The sequence below is a fragment of the Schistocerca serialis genome, chromosome 3 (assembly GCF_023864345.2).
Source record: "Schistocerca serialis cubense isolate TAMUIC-IGC-003099 chromosome 3, iqSchSeri2.2, whole genome shotgun sequence".
NCBI lineage: Eukaryota > Metazoa > Arthropoda > Insecta > Orthoptera > Acrididae > Schistocerca > Schistocerca serialis.
Window position 1 is genome coordinate 952410668 of NC_064640.1, and position 18058 is coordinate 952428725.

The 18058-nt window shown below is 42.7% G+C and overlaps 1 protein-coding gene across 1 annotated transcript in view; it reads left to right on the forward strand.

The window, feature by feature from the left end:
* Positions 1-17565, forward strand: part of LOC126471337 (Down syndrome cell adhesion molecule-like protein Dscam2) — a 198623-nt gene extending 181058 nt beyond the window's left edge. The window contains exons 12-13 of the mRNA XM_050099458.1: positions 6217-6497; positions 17413-17565. Of these exons, the coding sequence (XP_049955415.1) occupies positions 6217-6497; positions 17413-17526 (395 nt within the window). The 3' untranslated portion in view covers positions 17527-17565. The remainder of the gene's footprint in view (positions 1-6216; positions 6498-17412) is intronic.
* Positions 17566-18058: the final 493 nt, after the last annotated feature.

An 18058-nucleotide genomic window follows, 5' to 3' on the forward strand; every position in this document is an offset into this window, starting at 1 on the left:
ATCCATTTGTCTCTGAGTGCTGCCAAATTTAAGCTGTCCCTAGACACGAAGAATTACTATACACACTGAAAGGCAATAAACACATGTAATAATGTCAGCACTGCTGCAAACAGCTGACACTGGCTTCTTCTCACTGTTCCTCTGCCCACGGCACTTGTAGTCTGGGAGCAAGGTACACTTCCTGCCATTCCTGACAGCCACCACATGAACTGTCAACTTAACATGGACAAGTTGTGGCTTATAAACACAATAGCATGATATGTAAATCGAAAGTGATGGATTTAAGTGAGAATCTATATCTGTTTCCACCCTGCGGGTTTGGGGGTAAGAATAGGCCCAAGGTATTCCTGCCTGTCGTAAGAGGTGACTAAAAGAAGTCTCACACGTTTCGGCCTTTCTGTGTTGACCACTGTAGGGTTTGACCTCCATTCTTCTAAATTTTTCTGAAGAGCAAGCCAATTGGGGAAGGGCGCCTTACATGGTGCACCATGTCCATAGTGCGTTAAGATCTTTAGCCCCCTTTCTCATTGTGACATTGCAGTCCCGTTCATTCTCCATCTCTTGTGTGAGGATACCTTCCTGGGTGTGGCTTCCTCCCATGCACTATGCCATCTTGCTTTCTGCACTGACGACGACCATGGACTTCTCTGCACCTGATATCCAGCATGGTAGCCAGCCCATTTTGGTGGGGCCGCCATGTACCCTGTTGGTTGTAGCCCCCTAACACAGGGATCGCTCTGCTGATGCCTGCGCTGTTAACTCCCCACATATGCCAAGGAGTAGATGCCTGTCTACCTGGGGCATCGAGACTCCCAGCAATGGCCATCCTGCCAAGTGGCTCTTGCTGTGGCTGGGTGGCGCCCATAGGGAGGGGCCCTTGTTTGGAGTTGGTGGCATCTGGGCGGATGACACACAGTGCTGCATGACACGTCTTCTCTTGCTGGTGGCCAGCTGCCAGCAGTCTCTAAGCAATCGAGATCTAACCTCAATGCAAGAAAATATGACATAAGATCATTCCCCTCTCTGGCCACACCATGGGAGGAACACAGGGCTAAGGATGACAGTGAAGCTTATTCCCCCCAGTACCTCATCTGCACACGAGTTGATGGGGAATCATTCATGTCCACGAAGCCTCAGTTTTTTGTGGAGCATTTAGAGGACAAGTTTGGGTGATGGAGGGCTTGTCCAAAATGCACTTTGGGTCAGTCTTCATCAAAACAGCATCCTCTGCCCAGTAATGGGTGCTCATCACCTGTGACAAGCTGGGGGATGTTTCTGTTTCCATCACACCCCATAAGAGCTTGAATACAGTTCAGGGTCTTATATTCCACAAGGACCTTCTTTTGGAGTCTGACGTTGAACTGTGCACCAACCTAGAATGACGAGGTATTCACTTCATCTGGCGCGTCAGTCGGGGTTCGAGGGATAATCAGGTTGCCATCAGTGCCTTCATCTTCGCCTTCGATGGTGACGCATTACTGGAAAAGGTTAAGGTGATGGTTTACTGCTGTGATATGAAGCCATGAATCCCCCCCGATGCAGTGTTTTAAATACTGGAAGTTTGGCCATACGCCCTCCCGGTGTACTTCCAACATCACGTGTGGAGATTATGGACATCCTTTGCATCCCAATACTCCATGTGCCCCGCTTCTCATCTGTGTTAACTGCGGAGAGTACCATTCCCCTTGCTCACTAGACTGTAGGATTCTACAGGAAGAACGGAAAATAACGGAATATAAGACCCTGGACTGCCTGACCTACACTGAGACTAAGCAAAAATATGAGAGGCTCCATCCTGTGCATATGACATCTACCTATGCCACTGCTGTGGCAACGGTTCTACCATCTCCCATTTCGTTGTGTGCAGTTGGCTCTCTGAGCCGTCAGACTCCACCTGCCGCCTTGATGGAGGGGGGCACTTCCCTCCCTGTTGCTTGTGCACTACTTACTTCAGGAGCAACACCTCCCTCCCATCCCCCCCCCCCCCCCAACCATCAGGGACACCAGTCCCCAATTCTCAGCCAGAGAAGCGTACGTCTTCTTCGGCTCCTGTCACCAGCCTTGGATCACTCCCTTCCCAGGTTCCGACTAGTGGAAAAGTGGACGCCTGCCGGTGGCTGAAGCAACAACAGGTAGCTGGTCGTAGGGCTTCACGGTCCTCCTCAGTCACTGAGACTGACCCAGTGAAGCCCTCCCAGTCGGAACCACTGAAAGAACAGTGGGAGAAACCAAAAATGAAGAAAGCACCGAAGAATCCCGACCTTGTGGTGGCGCCCATACCACCACTCCCTACAAGCTCTGCATCTGAGGATAAGGTGGAGATTCTGGCGTCCGCTGAGGACCTAGATCTCACCAGACCCTTAGACACAATGGATGTCACTCACACAGTTCCTCAATTGGTGGCAGCAGGTGACCCTGAGGTGTAACCTGCCTCATTGAGCACTTCATGGCTTTAGAGCCTAATAATAGTATCATCCTCCAGTGGAATTGCGGCAGTTTTTTCCATCACCTTGCTGAGCTCTGCCAACTTATCAGCCTTCACCATTTCTTCTGCATTGCTCTCTAGAAAACTTGGTTTCGGCAATGTGATCCCCCACCCTCTGTGGCTATCGGTGTTATTATAAGAATGAGGCAGCTTATGAGAGGGTATCTGGTGGAGTCTGCGTCTACGTCCTTAACTCTCGTTACAGCCTGTGTGTCCCTCTTCAAACACCTTTAGAGGCTGTCACTGTTTGGGAGTGGACGCCTCAGGCTGTTACTGTCTGCAGCCTCTATCTCCCACTGGATGGTGTTGTCCCACAGCACGTATTGGTTGCACTGATAGCCCAACTGCCACCATCTTTTCTGTTACTGGGCGACTTCAACGCCCATAACCCTTTTTGGGGTGGATTGGTGGCAACTGGCCGAGGCACTGCCATTGAGCAAGTGTTGGCACAGCTTGACCTTTCTCTCTTAAATAATGGCGCCTCCACACGTTACAGTGTGGCACATGGCATATACTCAGCCATCAACCTTTTGGTCTGCAGCCCTGGACTTCTATCATTCGTCCACTGGCATGTGCATGACGACTTGTGCGGTAGTGACCACTTTATGATCTTTCTGTCACTGCCGCAACATCACTCTTCTAGGTGCCTCCCCAGAAGGGCTTTGAATGAGCCTGATAGGGAGTCGTTCACCTCCATTGCCACTGTTGAGCCTCTTTGTCATAATGCCACTGATGTGGTGGTTCACACAGTCACCACCGGCATTGTTTTTGCAGCAGAATCTGCAATTACCTGTTCTTATGGGTTCCCATGGCAGAGGATTGTGCCTTGGTGGTCACGAGAGATCACTGAGGTGATTCGCGATCGCAGGCAAGCCCTCCAACGTCACAAGCGGCACCCGTCAGTGGAACACATCATTGCCTTTAAGCAGCTCCGTGCCTGAGCTCAGTGCCTTATTCGCCGGCAGAAGCAGGAGTCCTGGGAAAGGTATGTCTCCACCATTGGCATCCATACCTCTCCATTGCAGGTTTGGGCCAAGATTAGGTGTCTGTATGGCTATAGGACCCCCGTCAGTGTACCTGGTCTTTCCCTGAATCGAGCAGTCTGTACTGACTCTGACACGATTGCCGAACTCTTAGCAGAGAATTATGCTCAGAGTTCTGCTTTCAGAAATTACCCACTGGCGTCTCGCTCCCCGCAAGGGCAGTTGGAACATTGGAGCCTTTTATTCCATATGAGCCACCCCAAATCATACAATGCTTCATTCAGTGAATGGGAATTCCAAAGTGCCCTAGCCGCTTGTCCTGATACGGCTCCCGGGCCAGATTGCATCCACTATCAGATGCTGAAACACCTCTCGGTGAACTGCCAGCGACCCCTCCTCGACCTTTTCAACCGTAGCTGGGTTTGAGGGTGAGTTCCTATCGCAATGGCGGGAGAGCATCATCATCCCCATGTTGAAATCTGGCAAGAACCCACTGGAGGTGGACAGCTACCACCCCATTAGCCTCACCAACATTCTGTGCAAGTTGCTTGAATGCATGGTGAGCCAGAGGTTGAGTTGGCTACTTGAGTCTCGGGGCCATCTGGCTCTGTCCAACGGTGGGTTCCGTAAGGGCCGCTCTGCCACCGATAATCTGGACTGCCTGGAGTCCGCCATCTGTATGGCATTTTCCTTCCATCGGCATCTGGTTGCCATCTTTTTTGACATGCAGAATGCATATGATACAACATGGGGACATCATATCCTCACCACGCTTCATGGGTGGGGTCTTAGGGGCCTGCTCCCGGTTGACTTGGCTCCTTCATATTCAGCAGCTTAAACAAACATGCTGGTGGCATCTTAACGCTCTATGTTGCTTGAGTCACACCAGCTGGGGTGCCGATCGGTCTACCCTTTTATGACTCTCCCACCTCTTTCATAGGCCCATCTACATCTACCCCCATGGTGTGTGCCCCGTCCATGGCCCGAAAGACTCAGTCCTTCCTGAGGGCCTCTGCTGACGCTCTCTTTCCATCCTTGCCACGTTTCCTGGCTCTCCAGTAGTCTATACCGACGGTTCAATGGTTCCTGGTCGAGTTAAGTGTGCTTTTTTAGGGAACAATCTGAACAATGCACATTGCTGGATGACTGCAGTGTTTTCAGTGCAGTGCTCATCGCCATCTCTCACGCCCTAGAGTATATCCGCTCCTGCTCAGGTGATTCCTTTGTTATCTGTAGTGACTCCCTGAGCGGTTTATGAGCTATCAACCAGTGTTTTCCTCACTCTCATCTGGTGATGGCTATCCAGGAGTCCCTCAATACTCTTGCCCATTGTGGCCGCTCCATGGTCTTTGTGTGGACCCTGGGTCATGATGGTATCCCGGGTAATGAATGGGTTGACACGCTGGCCAAACAGGCTGTCGATGCACTGGCCCTGGCGATTGGTCTTTGGGAGTGTGATCTCCAGTCAGTTTTGTGGCAGAAGGTCATTGGTACCTGGAGTGATGAATGGTGCACCCTGCCTTCACACAACAAACTTTGGGACATCAATGAGACTACCAGTGTGCTGTGCTCCCCCTTGCAGGCCTCTCACAAGAACTCTGTTGTACTCTGCCAGCTAAGTATTGGCCACACGTGGCTGACCCAAAGCTATTTTTTGCACCGCAAGGACCCACCTATCTGTTGTTGTGGTTCAATGTTGACAGTGGTCCACATTTTGTTGGACTGTCCGCTTTTAACTGCGCTCAGGCAGACATTTGCACTGACTGATATGCTCGCTGCACTTGTAAAGGATGACACTGCAATGGCAGGCTGAGTTTTGAGTTTTATTCGAGCAGGGGCCTTTTTTCAACAATCTGAGGGCTTGTCTCTTTTGTGCATTGTGTATTGCCTTTGGCCTGCTGTTTTACATTGGGATTTTTAGTGTGTCTCTTGGTGGTTGGCTTTTCCATTTTTTGTTTCCTTGGTTGGCCAACCACTGTAACACACTGTGTGCTTTTAATTCCTTTTTTCTGGTCTTTTTCTGTGTATTTCATGTTCTGTGTCATCCCTTGTCATCTCTGTTGCTTGTTTTCCTTCCTTGTGGGTGTTTCATGATCATGGAAAAACGGACTGATGGCCTTTGTAGTCTGGTCACTTCAACCCCCCACAAACTAACCAACCTTCAGTTTCAGGCCACTGGAGATGCCTCAATAAAGCAAACTGGATCACATGTATCTAATTGAAAACTACATTTATCAACTGTGCACAGACAAACATAACCTAAAAATTATTAATATAATATAATAAACAACAGAAAATCTGGAGGTGAATAGCAACAATACGAATCTGATAGATTGCTACTCACCCTCATAGAGGCGCTGAATGGCAGACAGACACATTTTAAATGTACCTCTCAGCCCCTCGATGCCTCCTATATGTGCTGGGAAGCAGTCTATCCTAATTCATTTTGTTGTATATAAATATGGTGATATTTTCTCATTGGCAGTCTATAAATGTACAGTCCAACCTGTCATAAGGTCTTGTATGAAATTTTGTGATGGTTAACCGTAAAACATAAATCATAGCAATATGTCAAAATTAAAGAAAAATGGAAAACAAACATATTAACAACAATTAATATTATTTTTATTGTAATCATCATAATCAGAGTATAACTGGGCAATCCTTTACATATCAGTGAGAAAAATATGTCTACGATGTGTTGTTTTTAGGAACAGATTAATGACAATTATATTTCACGTCTTCCAGATAAACCACTGAAGAAGGATTTAATGTCAGAAGCAGATAAGAGGACTGTTGCACCCATTTATGACAGTGATGATGGACTGGTCGCACTAAGTACAACACCACAGGAGTCTGTGTACCTGCCTACACCACTGCAAGTTTCACATTCTCATAGAAAAGGCATAAGCCCCTATGCAACATTTCGAGTTCCTTTAGAAGGATCAATGAAAAATGCTGAAAATATTGAGTCACGTGTGTCATCTGGATCTGTTCAGTACACTGGAAATGTTAAGATCTCAGAAAAGGTAAGTATATTTTTGGACAATAGGAAATGAATGCGTTCTTTGTGAGTTTTTGTTGTTTGTTAAGGCATTATTTATTGAAGTAGCTATAATGTTTCTGTCTGAAAATTACTTAATGGTGCTGTAATGACAAGACCTCTTGTCCCCTCAATTGGTAGATCCCTCACATCCCAGGGTCAGAGAAACTTGCTCCTGTTACTGCCAAATGAATGGCTATCTCAACATTAGAATATGGAACAGTGAAATGCTAAGGATGGTACCTGTGTGGGAGTCTAATTGGAAAAGGAGGGGGGGGGGGGGTATATCAGTTCACTTGACCAATGTATATTACAATGTACAAGACATTTTTATAAAAATAGTGATTAGTTCAACATTAAAAACATATATTCTTAATAGTTTCAAATGTAATGCATTAACCATTTCTGTGACACCGAAACAGTATATCTTCCCATAGAAATCCCTTGTATTTGGTCTCGCTGAATGCACATATGCACATCAGTCACTGAAATCACACACACACATGTGTGTGTGTGTGTGTGTGTGTGTGTGTGTGTGTGTGTGTGTGTGTGTGTGTGCCCAGAACACTATAAATGCAGAAGGCAGATACCAGACTTGGATTTATTGGAAGAGTCCAAAGAAAGTGTAATTCATGCTAAAAGAGGTCTCTTACACAATACTTTTTTGATGATTTCCTGAGTAATGTGAGACCTGAGTTTCTTATGGTGTATACAGTGTTCAAATAACTTACAGGAATGCAGCCAGGTGACATTGTCAAAATATCAGTGGTTGTTGATGTCACCAAGCTTCTCGAGTATTGTTTGTCAGTCTGGGACCCTTACTAAGCTGGATTAACAGAGGCAATAGAAAGATTCAAAGCAGAGCCTTGCAGTTCATCATGGATTCATTTAGTCATCATGAGAGTATCACAAAAATGGTCAACAAACTGCTGTGGGTGACATTTCAAGAAATGTGCTGTTTGTCATAATGAGCGTTACTGACATGATTCCAAGAGCCCATATTCAGAAACAGTGCATGAAACATATTACTTCTCCAAGATCCTCTAATTATCATAATGACAAAATTACAGAGTTTGGGCTCATGCGAAGGAATTCCAGCAGTCTTTCTTCCTGTGTAATAGTAAGGGGAAATAAATAAATATAGCACAACAAATATTCTCTGGTACAAACACTATCACTGCTTTTTGAGTACAGATGTAGATGTAGATGGTTTTTGGGTCGGCAGTTCAGGTCCTGGTGATGAAGATTTTTTCACTGACTGTATCTGTACTCCATAAGTCACTTTATGGTGTATGGTGGAGGTAGCACTATTATTTCCTACTTTCTTCTTCCATTTGAGAATGGTGCATAGGAGGAATGATCATTGGTAAACCCCCATACAAGTTCTAATTTCACTGATTATCTCATTGTGGTCATTTTGTGGGACATATGTGGAAAGAAGTAATATGTTGGCTGACTCCTATTGAAACATCAGCTCTCAGACTCTCAACAGCAGACCTCTTCATGATTCACAATATCTCTCTTACAGCATTTTCCTCTGCAGTTTTCTGAGCATAATGCTCTTGTACTAAATGATGCCATAATGGAACATACTTCCCTTGTTTGAATCTTCCCTGTCTTTTTGTTAGTCCACCATGGTAAGGATCGCAGACTGATGTGCAGTACTAAAGAACTGGTCAAATGAATGTTTTGTAAGCAACTTCTTTCATAGATGAATTACTTTTGGTTGATATTCTCCCAGTGAATCTCTATATGGTATCTGATTTCCTGTAATTAGTTTTATGTGGTCATAACAGGTTGTTATGGATAGGTATTTTACAGATGGTAATGTTTCCATCTATTTATATGCAATACATTACTTTTGTTTATATACAAGGTCAACTGCCTGTCTCTGCACCAGTCATTGATCCTGTACAGGTCTTCCTGCATTTCACTACAGACTTCTGGTATTAAAGCCAGTGGTTCCTGACATTGCTGAGACCATTACCCCTTAACATTATCAGATGTCATGCAATATCCTAAACAAAGCCTGTACAGTATCCAGGAAATTGTACTTTGGCTCAAATTTCATTACCTGAAAATATTCCTTTATCCTCTGAAACTGATCTTAGAAGCCCAATACAGTTTTACAAATCTGAAAAAATAGTTGGTATTAAAATCTATTACTGATGGAAAGTGATTGCTGCTACTGGATGACTACCACAAGCTGTAAATACAAGAGTAAAACTGACCTTGGTAAAGTAAATAAATTTTGAAAATGAGACTTTTAATGTGAATGGAACTGAACATTAACAAACAGTTTGCGTAAGCAATTTTTTCTCGTGACAGTGAGATGCGACCATTCAACATATGGAGAGATACATGTAAAAAATTACTGGGAGAGACAGGATGGCAAATCAATGGATCAGGGAACAAATTAGCATGCGGAACATAATTATGACAGTGATAAAAGAAAAATAGAGGTTAGCTGGACAATTCTCATGAAGGTGGAAAGCAGAATTCCAAAGAAAACTATTTTCAGGATTCCAAGAAATAAGAAATGGCTGAGAAGATACACTCATGGAAGGTAGGTAGATGACATGAGAAGATATGCAGGTGCAACACTGATTCATATTGCTGAAGCTGATAGTGCATGCAAACATCTAGAGGAAGCTCTTGTCCAGCAGTGGATATCAGATGGCTGATGATGATGGTTATGATGATGACAATGATGATGATGGTGATGAAATGTTATGTGTTAGAGTGTAGTGAAGTTTTGATGATAGAGACTACTTTTAACAAATTAATTTAGAATGGTCACTAAATCTTCCCCACTTGGGGTATAGTTACGTTCAGGTTGGGAACTTCAAAACTTTTGTGCCATTAGATGAGTTATTATTCCAAATTGGGATCTCCCTGCCCCGAGTGCCAAATAGAATGGAATTGCTCATTACACAAAGTTCTACAAAGGCCTGCCCTCTCCTTTCTGGGAGGAAATGAAAGATGAGCGAAACAAGACTTTATAAGAATGAACAGTGAGAGGCGAGTCATCAGAACAATGGTGGCCCCCATGCAGGCTGTGGTCTGTGCTTCCCTGCTGTAGGCAGTAGTATGTTCCATGAAGAGTCTTACAGAGCTTCCAACACTCCCTCACAACTGTCCATTTAGCCCTGTTAAAAATTACATGTTGACTTCCATCTGCTGCAAAGTCCTAACACAAGTCATAAATCTGGAGCAATCCATGATAAGGTTGTATTTTGTTCACTAAATGACAATGGAGAATTGTGTCGAGTGTCTTGTGGAAATCAAGATGCATGCTGCTGTCTATGGCATTCTCAGGCCAGCTACTAATAGAGCAAAATGAATTTCACATTATCCCTGTTTGCTCAATCAGTGTTGATTTTTGTAGAAGAGACATAAAATAGCATAATGCATGAACATAATTCTACAACATATTGGTGTCAGTGGTACAGGCCTATAGTTTTGAGCATCTGTCTGATGACCCTTCTTAAAAATGTGAGTGACCTGTGATCTGTCCCATCACCTGGCATCATCCATTGCTATAGCTGTATACAATAAACGGCTACTATGAGAACAATTTCTTTCGCATAATGCAGAATCTTGCAGGTAGCTCATATGGTCCAGGTCATCTCCCACTGTTCAGTAATTTTAGTCAGTTTAGTTTTCTATGATCACTTATCTCAATATCCGCTATCTTGACATTTTTGTGATGGTTCATAGAAAAAAAAAAACAATATGACAGTCTTCCTTCGTGAGCCAATTTTGGAACAATGATTTCAGTATTTATGTCCTCTTTCTGTCATCTTCCATTTTCATGCCATTATAGTCACTGAGAGGCTCAATAGTTGATTTTGACCTGCTTAGTAATTTTAAATAAGATTGTAAATCCTTAGGAATTTTACACTGATTTTTCAGCAATATTTTACTTTAGAATTCATCACACACTACTCACTTTGCTCTTCTCACTCTCTTTTTGGCTTTCTTCAGGTTTCATTCATAAGCAAGTCTATGAATTCATGTAAATTGGTGATGAAGCTCTCTTTGCTTTTGCACCACCTTTCCGACAGGAGTTTTAAACCACTGCATGTGTTTGCCATCTATCACAAACTTGCCCAGCATATACAGGTCGAAGGTTTAATGTACAATACTTATTAATTTTAGCCATTTGTGACATGACTGTTGTAGTGCATTCCGATGGACTTGATAATTCCAGGAAAAGTGCCCAATGGGTGGAAATAAAGTCATTCTGATTTCAGTAGGCATTGGGATGTCCAAGCCATCAATTACATTTGACACAATTACTTTGCAACTGCAAGACCAGTACAGTAAATTCTGAAAGATGGTTCTTCACATCTGGAAAGGAAGTGATGGGTCAGTGAACTGTGTCCTATTCAAAGTCATGTTAAATGGATTTCATCAATTCTAACTGCCCAGAAGGAGATGGGCCATGGCTCACAGTCTCTTTTATTGATTGCAACTTCTTATCCGTCACGTCCAGCCACTCTTCCTCCCAAAGATGCATGATAGACCTACGCAGTAATGACAGTGCTGCACGCTGAGGGATAGGACAGTCTGTTATGTTGGGAAGGGTACATACCTCCTTGGTTGTGGTACTGGCTAAGTCATTCCAATGCATACCCATGTTTCCTGGTACCCAGCAGAATGATACCTCCTTTCTTTGTCCCTGTAAGTGCAGGATGGCATCATGGATGTTCTGAACAGTTCTATCTGCTAGGAACATATACTGGGTGGTCTGCAGGGCACTAAGTGAATCAGAGCAGATGAGAAATTTAGATCCATGATCACGTTTCATCTGGTCCACAGCTTGAAGAATCGCATAGAGCTCAGCATCAAAGGTAATAAAATCACTAGGCAGACAGAACCTGAAGACAGGCACGAAAAATGACAGAACAACTGATAGCATCCTACTGTTTAAACCATCTGCATATACACTGAAGAGCCAAAGAAACTGGTACACTTGCCTAATATCATGTAGGGACCCGCGAGCACACTGAAGTGCCACAACACAACCTGGCATGGGCATGACTAATGTCTGAAGTAGTGCTGGAGGGTATTGACACTATGAATCATTCAGGGCTGTCCATAAATCCATAAGAGTATGAGAGGGTGGATATCTCTTCCGGACAGAATGTCACAAGGCACCCCAGATATGCTCAATGATGTTCATGTCTGGGGAGTTTGGTTGTCAGCAAAAATGTTTAAACTTAGGAGAAGAGTGTTCCTGGAGCCACTCTATAGCAATTCTGGACATGCGGGGTGTCACATTGTCCTGCTGGAATTATCAAGTCCATCGGAATGCACAATGGACATGAATGTATTCAGGTGATCAGACAGGATGCTTATGTGCGTACCACCTGCCAGTGTCATATCTAGACGTATCAGGGGTTCCATATTACTCCAATTGCACATGCCCCACACCATTACAGAGCTTCCACCATCTTGAACAGTCCCCTGCTGACATCCAGGGTCCAGGGATTCATGAGGTTGTCTCCATATCAGTACATGTCCATCTGCCCAATACAATTTGAAACAAGACTCATCTGACTAGTCATCAACAGTCCAATGTCAGTGTTGATGGGCCCAATTGAGGTGTAAAGGTTTGTCTCATGCAGTCATCAAGGGTGCACAAGTGGACCTTCAGCCCCAAAGGCCCACACCAATGATTTTTCAGTGAATGGTTTGCACACTGATGGCCCAGCATTGAAATTTGCAGGAGGGTTGCACTTTTATCATATTGAACAATTCTCTTCAGTCATCATTGGTCCTGTTCTTGCAGGATCTTTTTCTGGCCTCAGAGATGATGGAGATTTGATGTTTTACCAGATTCTTGATATTCACAGTACACTTATGAAATGGTCGTATGGGAAAATCCCCACTTCATTGCTACCTCAGAGATGCTGTGTTCCATCGCTCGTGCATCGATTACAACACCACATTCAAACTCACTTAAATCTTGATAACATGCCATTTTAGCAACAGTAACTTATCTAACAGCTGTGCCAGATACTTGTTGTCTTATAAAGGTGTTGCCAACCACAGCATCGTATTCTGCTTGTTTACATATCTCTGTATTTGAATATGCATCCCTATACCAGTTTCTCTGTTGCTTCAGTGTATATTATGCTAGAGTCCTGGTACTCAGTTAAAATGTTAATAAATCTATTCTTAATAACATAGTCAGAAGTGAACAATTTGTTGTTTGTCAAATCTAAAATTGTTCTAGGCTTCAGTAACAACCAGGGCAGTACTTTGCACCAAACCTCCCTCTGTATGTCTGTCAGAAACATTCCTAGATCCAATAAATGCTGTTTTATCTACATACCCAAAGATTTCATCCCTCTTGGACAAGTGCTACAGAGTTGTCCTAGGTTTTGTGGATATTAATAGTTGCAAGGAAAGCAGTGATGTTGGAAACAATCACAGAGTTTGAGCACCTGTTTAGCCACCAGAAACAGCCACCAAGCAGCTAATGGCAGCTCACCTGCCTCTGCAGACAAGCTCAGTATGGGCTTATCCTATCGGCTCCTGTGACCAATCTGATGCCCTCATGGTGTATGGAGTCCAGCATCTTTAAATATGTTGGTCATGCTGAGCCATAGGCTGTTCAACCATACTGAAGAAGAGATCACATGAAACTGCAGGAAGCAGGATCTATCTGCACTCCAGTTCTTCCCATTCAAGCACTTTATGATATCCATCACTTTAAGGGCTCTTATTTTAAGCTTCTTCAGAAGTGACAGCCAAGTAAATTTGCTATCAAATAAGATACCTAAACACCACACCATCTCCTTAAAATGTAAAACAGTGTCCCACAACCTTAGTTCTGGGAGTGTAGAAAGGGAATGATCATGATTAAAATCAATACATGCTGCTTTTTATGGAGATAAATTAAAACCTGTTCAAGCAGACCATTCTTCTAGTCTCCTAACTGTAAACTGTAACTGACAAGAGGAAGATGTGGGATTAGAAATGGAACAGAATATGGAAAAATCCCCCAAAAACAATGAGCACTACACAGGACTTCTCACTGCAGACAATATGCCACTGATTGCAGTTGCAAACAGTTATGCTTAAAACACTCCCCTGTGGTATACCATGAACTTGAGAAAAATCTGTCAGAAAGTGTATTCCATATTCTATACTGAAAATAGTGTTCAACAATAAAAGACCACAGAAAATGGGGAGGTGGCCATGAAACCCCATTGAAGCAGCTGACAAAGTATATTGCATCTCCATGTAGTGTTGTATGACTTTTCAATGTCAGAAAAGATGGATATTACATGCTGCTTTCCTAGGAATGCTTCATGCATAGCTGCTTCCTGTAGGGTGAGGATGTCAAAAGTGGGAACAATAACTTTCAAATCCACACTGTAAATGACTGAGGAGATTTCTAGATTCCAGAGTCCAGACTAGTCAGGAGTTGATCATCTGCTCTAATGTCTTTCGTACACAGCTGGCTAGAGTGACACTCTGATAGCTGCTTGGGAGTCTGTGGTCATTCCTTGGATTAAGAATGGGGATTATTATTGACTCCCTCCAGGGGACAAGATATTCCCTATCTCTCCATATCTTATTAAAGAAAGTAAGAAAGATTTCTTTGGATTTAGGATTAAGGTGCCGCAGCATTACATAAGTAATTAACTGTGGCCCTGGGCTGGTCTTGCGAGCTGTGGTTAATGCTGTGTCCAATTCCCACATGGAGAACGGAAGGTTATATGCGTCTGCATTGTTTGAGGCAAAAGGAAGACATCTCCTCTCTTGAATTTCATGATAGGTGTGCAGACCTGCAACCAGACTCATGGGTGATGTGTCACTGGAAAAGTTCCATGCCATTGTCTGAGCAATATCTGCAAGTGCGACTTTCAGGACTCCTTTGTCCTATATGGGAGCTAATGGACATGACATCCTTTTCCCAGATATCTTCCTTGTAGATTCCCATACTGCAGTGGTGGAAGCTGACCGATTAATGAACTTCAGAAACTTGTGGCATGATTACTTCTTGCTCTCCTTCTCTGTTCATCTGGCTTTTGCTCTTGCTAACCAAAAGGCTTGAAGGTCCTCTGCTGTTGGATTATACTTGAATCTGCACAGTGCTGTCCACCTGTCCTGTATAGCACAATAACAGTGCTCTTTCCACCAAGGAACAGGTTGCCTTTTGTGATGGCCTGATGATTTAGATATACATGCATCAGCGGCAGAGTGGAATACATTGGTAACGTGACCTGCCGAGTCGTGGACACTGTCTCTGTGCTCAAGCAGAGCAAACTGGCTATAGAGCATCCAGTTTTCCTCGTATAGTATCAACTTGGGTGGTTTTCCCTCAGGCTTCATTCTTTGTTAAAGGTAGACATTAATAGGAATGTGGTCACTGGAGTGGAGGTTGTCTGCCGCCTCCCATTTGACATAGTCTGCGAGAGCAGGACAGCAAGCTGTTGAATCAATCTTCAACTTTTGTAGTCCTGTCTTTCTCAGTTATGTGTAATATTATGATATACTGTTAAGTTTTACTTGTTGACCATCTAACTACAACCGAATGAAACACAATTTTTGTGCCATATGCATTTCACTTTTATTCTCTGCAAGGCATCTTCAGTGGCCTGGATTATGTACATATTTTTACGATTTGGTTTACATTTTGGGACAATGTGTGTGTGTGTGTGTGTGTGTGTGTGTGTGTGTGTGTGTGTGTGTGTGTGTGTGTGTGTGTGTGTGTGTGTGTATGGGAGGCAGGGAGGCAGGGAGGGAGGGAGGGAGGGAGGGAGGCAACCAGAAAGCAGGAGGGAGAGAGAGAGAGAGGGGGGGGGGGGGGGGGGGGGGGAATGTAGTACTTGTTTTAATGTGGCTGGAGGTGCAAGAGGGATGATTTTCATCTTGTCACTTCTGTTATTAAATGTAGTAGGAAGTCTGTACTGATGTTTGTTTGCTAATTTATCACATGTTTGTTTTCAGCAATGGATTTCTGAATGTGGAAGTTTTCTTGCATTTGTATAAGGTATTTGTCATGGTTGTTTATTCTCATTTTATCTTTTTCCTTGTTTCTACATACAAATAGCAAGGAACAGAAGGTATGACATACATGCAGTACACAGACACAGCCAAAAAACAAAAACACAGATAAAAAACAAACACAATGTTTCCCGAATACAAGATAACTCACAAGCTGCAAACTCACAAACACACTTGACACACACACACACACACACACACACACACACACACACACACACACACACACACACACACACACAAAATGACATCACACAGAAAAGAAGCAGATGATACACTATTACTTACACACATAAATAAACACACAGAATGGCAAACATACTAAAGAAACAGGGCTTCCAAATAGCATATAAAACTGTGCATACCCTCCAGTCAAACTTAAGCCATCCAAGAACCAAGAGGGTAAATTCCAGGGATCAGAAATATATAAACTTGAATGTCAAAGTTGTGATACAATATCCATAAGCACGACATACAGGAATTTTAAAACAAGATACAGAGAACACATCAGCAGTGGCAGCTGCTGTGTAAGAGCACGAGAGTATGTGAACACCCTAACTTTTGTCGCCTTGCAGATTTATTGGCTATGTTTCTTTGAATGCAGTTAAACATAATGTAGATGTGGTAATCTGAAATACATGGCACTAAATCTACTACACTGTGCTACATGTTGCTCCTTGGTACCGAGGTTACAAGCACATCTTCAGTTGTGTACATTTTAGGGAGCTTCTGCGCATGTGCAACTGGTGTGACGTAATTGCCAAATACATACGGATTTGATAAATAATGTGCATGGTTCACTGTGTGCACTGCTAGCCCTTACCACTCAACTACAAGTTTACATCAATGCCAACAGGTGGTAGTACACTGCAGCATACTTTTATCAATGTTTTTCTTGAATAAATCCTGCTAGGCAGTAGCACACTCCACAGTTATGTGAATGCATTCTCTATATAGTGAAATTAGATCAGATGTCAGTGTATATTGTAGTTACACCGATGAAAAAACCTATTTTTTTGGGATTGTGAGTGAGATATAATACATTAAGTTTTGGATTTTATCCTAAAGTAAGTCATCTGAGGCACTGAAAACCATAAAGCACATCATTATTGATTCTGAGACATGCTTCTGACATCTGTTGATCTTATGGTGGGTCAGGTTTATCTGTACTGTAGGCCCACATTGCAGATATATCTGAACATTCACGAAAAGGTGTCTCACTGGTTTCTTTGATATTCACTTAAATATAGGGGGTTTAAGATGGTGTGGATTTGGCCCTTATGGCCCTCGGTGCCTCATTTGCATTCTAATGAAGTGAACTCATTGGTAGATAGTACTAGTTGAATTTAATCATTTCTGCAAACAGCAGTTTGTGTTTGGCGTTGGTTGTCTACTATGCAGGAATTAACTTTCCTGCAGAGTGTCAACATGAGCTCTACCAAACCTGTATTAAGTGCTAACATAAAAGAAAATTACCAGGAAAAGTTAGCCACAAAAAAATAGGGCATTCGAAACCAGATCCCTTGTCTGAGGAAGAGACGAAATCAAATAAGTGTGACTACAAGTGTGACAGTGAGTTGTCCTAAACAGCAAGACAAGTATGACAAAACAATCACACCAGCAAATATGAAAAACCTTGATGTGATGGAATTATTCCTGCCCTGAGGAGTGAGTAGTGGGAGCATGTAAAATCAGGTTGATTAAATATGTACAATAATTAAATATGTACCTTATCAGTTGTGTACCTGCAGTTACAGTGTTTCCAAGAGATTTGTGTTGCTTTTCTGAAGAGCAATAATTTAACCTGAATTTTCATTTTACAGGAAGATAATATGGCAGCCAAATTAACTCATCATTTATTTTATTTTTTTCAGCCTGACTGTTGTACAGAATTGACATATTCAAAAATCCAAGAGAATTCACAGTGTAGTAATGAAGGACCTGAGTGGATACCACTTCATAATTTGTACCAGGCTCATAGATACTAGTGGCCAACCTTCTCAGTATCATGGGGTGTTATGCATTATTGCCACTAAAGGAAATTTGTTATAAAATTTATTAAGTGCCTTTTCATGAATAATATTTTTAATGAGTTGTGTATTGTAATTAAGACATTGTATAATAGTGTTTTCCCATCTCAGGTACAATGAATATCTATGTAAACTGTGTTGTATATAATGTATTTGTATTTGACAATAATGTTTGTAACAAATCATGACTAAAACCTCTTGAGAGAATTGTCTTCTTTTTTGATTGATGTGTGTTTACTGTTCTTTTATATTTATTTTTTCTGTATGGTTCTGAATCCAAAACTTTGCCTTGTACCAAAATAGTAAGGAAGAGAGAATGGTTTCAGAACGACTTTGACACAGAGTATTTGGGAGAAAGGAAGAACTTTCAAGCACACATTTTTATACTTCTACATGACATATGATACAGTGTCAGTAACATTCAAAGCAGCACAGAAAGCTAATATTTCAGAAATTATACATAGACTGTTTGATAAATCTGATAAAAAAG